The 6178-nt window shown below is 64.0% G+C and overlaps 2 protein-coding genes across 3 annotated transcripts in view; one reads left to right on the top strand and one right to left on the bottom strand.

Annotated features, from left to right (window-relative positions):
• Positions 1-958: 958 nt before the first annotated feature.
• TOR2A (torsin family 2 member A) lies at positions 959-2972 on the top strand. Of its 2 annotated transcripts, XM_008051209.2 has the most exons (3): positions 959-1138; positions 2122-2249; positions 2703-2972. In XM_008051209.2, exons 1-3 carry the CDS (start codon positions 1032-1034, stop codon positions 2945-2947), a joined length of 480 nt encoding a protein of 159 aa, XP_008049400.1. In that variant the 5' UTR covers positions 959-1031; the 3' UTR covers positions 2948-2972. The 2 variants fall into 2 exon arrangements, with proteins under 2 accessions (XP_008049400.1, XP_021564865.1); XM_021709190.1 differs by lacking the exon at positions 2122-2249 and having other exon boundaries at positions 2703-2950.
• A 319-nt stretch (positions 2973-3291) lies between these two features.
• Positions 3292-6178, bottom strand: part of LOC110594927 (tetratricopeptide repeat protein 16-like) — a gene marked incomplete at its 5' end in the record, with an annotated part of 4277 nt that continues 1390 nt past the window's right edge. Inside the window, 3 exon segments of the mRNA XM_021709189.1 lie at positions 3292-3612; positions 3615-4091; positions 4890-4977. Coding sequence (XP_021564864.1) covers positions 3308-3612; positions 3615-4091; positions 4890-4977 — 870 coding nt within the window.

Raw genomic sequence — 6178 nt, 5'->3', positions numbered from 1 at the left:
GCGGGACGCCTCCGGGCCGTCGGCGTTGTCTTCTCCCTGGAGAGCCCGTCTGTGGCTCAGCGAGCTCGGTGAAGGGGCCCCTTCCAGGCTGTCAGCTCTGCTGGGAAGGTGCCGGGACCAGGAAGGAGCCTTTCCCTTTGTTGCATGCGTTTTGAGTCGCAGGCCGCGGGCCGGAGTGCAGCAGCACGCTCACAGCCACCCCAGCATCGGCCTCTGGGCTCTGGCGGTCCTTCCAGCCCAGCCTTCCAAGTGGCCGGAACGACGGGCACGGGCTACCACACCCAGCTCCTTTTTTTTATTCATTGCAGTGGCGAGGGCTCTGGTCCCGAACCCGCGGGCTCAGGCAATCCCCTCGCCTCGGCCTCCCAAAGTGCTGGGACGACAGGCTGAGCCTTTCCCTTTTAGAGCCAGCAGGAACCCATGGGAGGAGCCCTGAACAGGGAGCAGGAGACCTGGGTTTGAGTCCTGGTTCTGCTGCTGCCTGGCTGTGTGACTGACTTGTTTATTTTTGAGTCGGGGTCGCCCAGGCTGGAGTCCAGAGGTGCTATCACAGCTCCCCGCAGCCTTGAACTCTTGGACTCAGACGACCCTTCCTCCTCAGCCCCCCAAGTAGCTGTGACTGTAAGCAGGCACCACCATGCCTTGCTGATTTTTTTATTTTTTGTAGAGACTGGGCCTCACCATGATGCCTAGGCTGGTCTTGAACTCCTGGGCTCAAGTGATCCTCCTGCCTCGGCCTCCCAAAGTGCTGGGATGACAGGCGCGAGCCACTGCACTGGGCCAAGGCTGTGTTATCTTAGGCAAGTCTCTGCCCCTCTCTGAGCCAGTTTCGCCATCAGTCTCATTAAGGGGTTACTCTGGGAGAACATGTCTCCCCAGGAGGGAGGTTAGTTTTTCAGCTTAGGAAGAAGCCTGGGGTTGGGGCATCTCTCCAGCCCCCGCCAACTCCTGTCTCTCCCCAGAAAGACCTTAAGAGCTGGGTCCAGGGGAACCTCACGGCCTGTGGCCGCTCCCTCTTCCTCTTCGATGAGATGGACAGGATGCCCCCCGGCCTGATAGAAGTCTTGCGACCCTCGCTGGGCTCCTCCTGGGTCGCGTATGGGACCAACTATCGGAAAGCCATCTTCATCTTCATCAGGTAGGCCCGGCTTTGCGGGGGGACAGGGGGACATCCCTCGAGGTCCGGCCCTGCAGCCGTGGCCTGTGCTCCCAGAGGCACACGCTTCCCCCTGGGCCCGCTGGGCTTTCCGGAACGCCACTCTCTCTGGTGATCTTGTCCTCCAAGGTGGTTGGCCTCTCCGCTTTCTGTTTGTTTGTCTTTAGGCAGGTCTCACTCTTCACCCAGGCTGGAGTACAGTGGCACAGTCACAGCTCACTGCAGCCTCTTCCCCCCGGGCTCAGGCGACGCTTCCGCCTCAGCCTCCTAAGTAGCTGGGACTACAGGCACACACCACCATGCCCGGCTAATTTTTGCTTTAATTTTTATTTCTGTGGTGACGAGATCTTGCTCTGTTGCCCAGGCTGGTGTCCAGCTCCTGGGCTCAAGCACTCCTCCCACCTTGGCCTCCCGAAGCGCGGGGATTACAGGTGTGAGCCACTGCGCCCGCTACCTGCTCCTCCGCCACCCTCGAAACCCTTCCTGGACTCAGTGTTCCTGATCCTCACCGCTTGTGGAAGCCCTGCTGGGTCAGGGCTGGCCCACTTTTGTGGCCAGGAGGACGCAGGCCTGGGAAACACAGGACCAGCACTGTCGGCCTTGGGTCCCAGCTCGCAGAGTCCTGGCTGGGTTCCTCAGGCAAGGTCGCTTCACCTCTCTGAGCCTCTGCCTCCGCTTCGGAACAGCAGGGCCCATGCTAATGCCATCATCCTGCTTCAGGCTCCGTGAGGGCCGTCAGTTACAGGACACAGTGTCTGCAGAGTGCGTGGCACGTGTGGGTGAATCTCAGGGTCCCAGCTGTGGACGCAAGGCCCGAGGGCTGTGGGGGTGTCCAGCGGGTCTGGCTCTTTCCGACGCTGAGCTGTGCTCCCAGGTGGTGTCAGGTGGCACCAGGGCAGTGAGGGCCGAGTCCCGCCCCACGCTGGCCCTTGCCTGAGTCTCAGCCTGGGTCCCCTGTGGTTTAGCAACACTGGTGGCGAGCAGATCAACCAGGTGGTCTTGGAGGCATGGCGCAGCCGCCGGGACCGCGAGGAGATCCGCCTGCAGGAGCTAGAGCCCATCATCTATCGCGCCGTGCTGGACAACCCGCTCCGTGAGTCGGGCTCGGGAGCCCAACCCGGGCGGCTTCACAACCCAGACCCGGGGCCAGGTTCTCTCGGGGGCCAGGCTGTTTTGGGGGCCAGGTTCTTCCAGGGAGGCAGGTTCTCCCGGGGGCCAGGTTCTCCCAGGAGCCAGGCTGTCATGGGGGCCAGGTTCTCTCAGAGGCCAGGTTTTCCTGGGGGCCAGCTTCTCCCAAGAGTCAGGTTCTCCCAGGGGCCAGGTTGCTTTGGCGACCAGGTTCTCCCAGGGGCCAGCTTCTCCCTGATGCCTGTCCACTGGCCGGGTAGTTCCGATCCCAGGCTTTGGTGCACCCAGCTCTGTGACCTTGGGTGCGTTCACAGCCCCCCGAGTCCCTCGCCCAGGAGGCGGCTGAGAGGCCCCGCCCCGCTTGGGGCGCCTGGCTTCTCCGCGTGCAGCGCAGGGCTTCCCTCTACCCCCCCCGCAGATGGCTTCTGGCACTCGGGCATCATGGAGGAACGCCTCCTGGACGCCGTGGTGCCCTTCCTCCCGCTCCAGCGGCACCACGTCCGGCACTGTGTGCACAACGAGCTGGCGCAGCTGGGCCTGGCGCCCCGGGATGAGGTCGACCAGGCCGTGCTGGACAGCACCGTCTTCTTCCCCGAGGACGAGCAGCTCTTCTCCTCCAACGGCTGCAAGACCGTGGCCTCCCGGATCGCCTTCTTCCTCTGACTCCCAGGGCGTCCGTGCGGGAAGGCCTGGGACCTCTCAGCGGGCCGTGTCCCGCGCCGCCTGGAGAGCAGGCCCTAGGGCACCAGTGAAGGCCAGGAGGGTGCCGGCAGCCCACGGGCCGAGGCCAGGAGAGTCCTGGCCTCTCGGCAGGCTTGAGAGCATCACGGCCCTGGCCGTCTTCCCCAGGGAAAGCCTCTCTGAGCCTGGCCCCAGCCTGAGCCCTCTTAATGTGAACTGCACCTCAGGGACCATGGCCCCTGGCGGCGCCCTGGAGCCTGCACCCCTGCCCCGGCCTGGTGCCGTCCCCTCGCGCCACCCGCAGGCCCAGTGCCATGGAGCCTGGCAGGGGCCACGCCGTGTTCACGAACGGAGGGACTCGAGTGGCCACCTGGGCCTGGTTTTCGAAGTTTTGAATTTTGTAATCGAAGAGAGCAAGGGTAATAAGCCGTGGACCGAAAGGATGCTGGCTGAGGTTTCTAATGGCTCTGGAAGGAGCTGGGAGCCGTGTGCGCGTGCAGCCATGCCCCTCTGCGCAGAGGCGGAGGGCTCAGCCGCCCTGCAGAGCACAGTGTGGCTGGGGCCCAGGCTCGTGGGGGTCTTGGTTTTGCTGTGCCTTGGGCTTGGGCCCCAGGCCGACTCCACCTTGCTGGAACTCAAGCTCATGCTTTGCTCTGGGCGGCGGCCTTGCTGGGCCTCCGGCCCCGGGTGTCCGCAGCCTTGCTGGGGCTCCAGCTCGGGTCCTGGAAATCCTTGGTCTTGCTGGAACTGCGGATCAGTCCCTGGCTCCGGCCTGGGGTGGCATCAGCCTTGCTGGGTCTCCTGTTCCAGCCGTGGGCGGCTTTGGCCTTTCTGAGCCTCCGCCTCTGGCCCGGGGTGGCCTCGGGCTTGCTGGGCCTCCACCTCTGTCCCAGGGTGGCCTCGGGCTTGCTGGGCCTCCACCTCTGACTCCGGGAAGCCTGGCTTCTTCTGGGGCCAAGTCTCAGGCCTCGGTCCTCCCGCATGTCCCCAGAGTCTGAGGACTGGGTCTTCAGCACCGAGTGGTCCGAGTAGTCTGAGAATGTCTCGCCGGTGGCTGAGCTACTCCTGTAGTCCTGGCACATCCCAGACGTCTCCGTCTCCATCTCTGAGCTGCATCGGGGCCTGCCTGGGAAGGGCATGCCAGGAGCAGCCCTCAGGCCTGCCCGCCTCCCGGGACAGCACCAGGGGCGGGGGTCCTCCAGGTCCCACCCCGGGGGCGTGGCATGGCCAGCGGCAGGGCCTGCCTGCACGCCTGCCCAGCCTGTCTCTGTGACCCACGCCTGAGGGTGCGGGGTTGGCGATGCAGGGAAGTGCCCGAGGGCCCTGGCCTGTCCGGCCCCTCCTCTCCTTTGTGTCTCCCCCGTGTGCACCCAGGGCTGCCCACCCCCGCACACCTGGCTCACCCTGCTTTTCCTTCAGGCCCTAGAACTCCCCCCCATGCCCTCTGGCCTCCCTCATGGCGTCTCATTGTCTCCTGGTGGCCTGGTCACCTGCCTGCCTTCTTCCTCTGGGAGCTTCTTTAGAGCTCAGGCCCCAGGGCCAAGGCGGTGCCAGTCATCCTGTCCCCAGACCCAGGGCCCTCGAGTTTGTCGATTGCAGAGCACAGGAAGGTGTGGGCTCTGCCTCCCCTCACTGCTGAGGATGGCGTGCGCAGCTCGGGGACGGGGGCCAGGGACCCCCAGACACGCACAGGCTTGTGGGCTTATTCCAGGGCCGGCCTCGGGGGGGCCCCGGGTGGAGCGGCCACTGCGCAGCCGGCCGCCCACCCCGTCCTCACATGCCAGTGAGGCTGTTTCGCCCACTCTCAGCCACTCGCCCAGGGCCACACAGCTGCCAACAGCCAAGCCCAGGCCAATGGCCTCAACCAGCCCCTAGAGCACCCTGCTGCTCTGGCCGCCTGTGCCAGGCGGGCACTGGGACTTACCGCCCAGGCTGGAGCCTGAGGGCGTCTGGTCGATGTAGCTATCTGACAGGGAGGCCACTCTGGGAGGGGTGAGCCTGGGTTTCTTCTCCTATGGCAGGAAGCAGGCTGGGCAGTCCAGACGGCAGGAGGCCTCAGCGGGGCCCAGGAACCCTCCACGACCACTCCTGGCGCTTAGTGTGCCGCCAGGGTGCCCGGTCAGGGCCCAGGGGGGACACGGAGAGGCTGAGTGGGGCAGGAAGGGGGTGACCAGGCTGGACCCACGCGTGCCATGAGAAAGGCCGCGTCCGAGGGGCAGCCAGGGTTTCAGCCTTCTCACATGGGCAATAACACGAGTCCAAGTGCAGAGCAGGCTTCTGCAAACTGTAGAGTGCCATGCCCTGGGGAAGGCTCCTGAGGACTCAAGGAGCTTCTCCATGCTTTGCCGCGCATCCTCCCAACACGGGGTTGAGAAGCACTGCTGTGGCCGCCATCTGACAGACAGAAGCCGTGGGCTGCAAGCACCCAGCCACCAACGCTGGCCGCTCGGCCACAAAGCACAGGGGCCAGCTTTGAATCCGGGTCTGCGGGTTGCCCCAGCCAGACTCTTGGCTGCTGCTTCCTCGGCCTGTTCACCCTGTGGGCTGCAGGGCACACAGGGAGCACTGACAGCCCAACAACGCCCAAAGGAGGGAGCCCCTGACTCCAGGGTACATCAAGGGAAGTCCTGGGCGTCTGCGTTTACTCTGATGGGAGCCAGCACTTTCCATGTATGGTGAGATATCTGGTATTCCATTCGCTTTAAAGTGCACGAAGGTTTTTGTTTGTTTGTTCATTTTTGAATCAGTCTCACTCGGTCACCCAGGCTGGAGCAGAGTGGCACCGTCACAGCTCACCACCGCCTCAACCTCCTGGGCTCAGGCGATCATCCCTCCTCAGCCTCCCAAGTAGCTGGGACTGCAGGCATGCACCACCACGCCTGGCTAATTTCAAAAATTTTTTGTAGAGGTGAGATCTCACCATGTTGCCCAGGCTGGTATGTTCTTTATTCATGTGGGTAGCAGCATCGTGAGTATACACAGCTTGTGAAAATTCATCAAACCTGTCACTCGTGATTTGCGTACTGTTCCAATACCGGTGCTACATCCGGTAACGGGTTTTCCGCAACACATGCAAGAACTAGGAAAACTGGCAAGAGCCGTCGTGCAGGCAGCCGGACAGGGGCGGCCCGAGCGCCGAGTGGGCGGAGCCTGGCTCTGGGAGGGCCCCCTCCACAGGCGCGGGCGTCCCCCGTCCCACCGCCGGGGGCGACA

The sequence above is a fragment of the Carlito syrichta genome, unplaced genomic scaffold, assembly GCF_000164805.1.
Source record: "Carlito syrichta isolate Samal-C Ts95f unplaced genomic scaffold, Tarsius_syrichta-2.0.1 Scaffold169106, whole genome shotgun sequence".
In the NCBI taxonomy this organism is placed as follows: Eukaryota; Metazoa; Chordata; class Mammalia; order Primates; family Tarsiidae; genus Carlito; species Carlito syrichta.
Note: the sequence above shows the minus strand (reverse complement) of the source record. Positions and strands in the feature narration are given on the sequence as shown.

Excerpts from the sequence above, each read along its gene's own strand:
- TOR2A (XM_008051209.2), top strand. The coding sequence starts at position 1,032 with ATGGACAGGATGCCCCCCGGCCTGATAGAAGTCTTGCGACCCTCGCTG. Across the intron at positions 1,139-2,121 it reads GCCATCTTCATCTTCATCAG|CAACACTGGTGGCGAGCAGA; the intron begins GTAGGCCCGGCT and ends CCTGTGGTTTAG. Across the intron at positions 2,250-2,702 it reads CGTGCTGGACAACCCGCTCC|ATGGCTTCTGGCACTCGGGC; the intron begins GTGAGTCGGGCT and ends CCCCCCCCGCAG.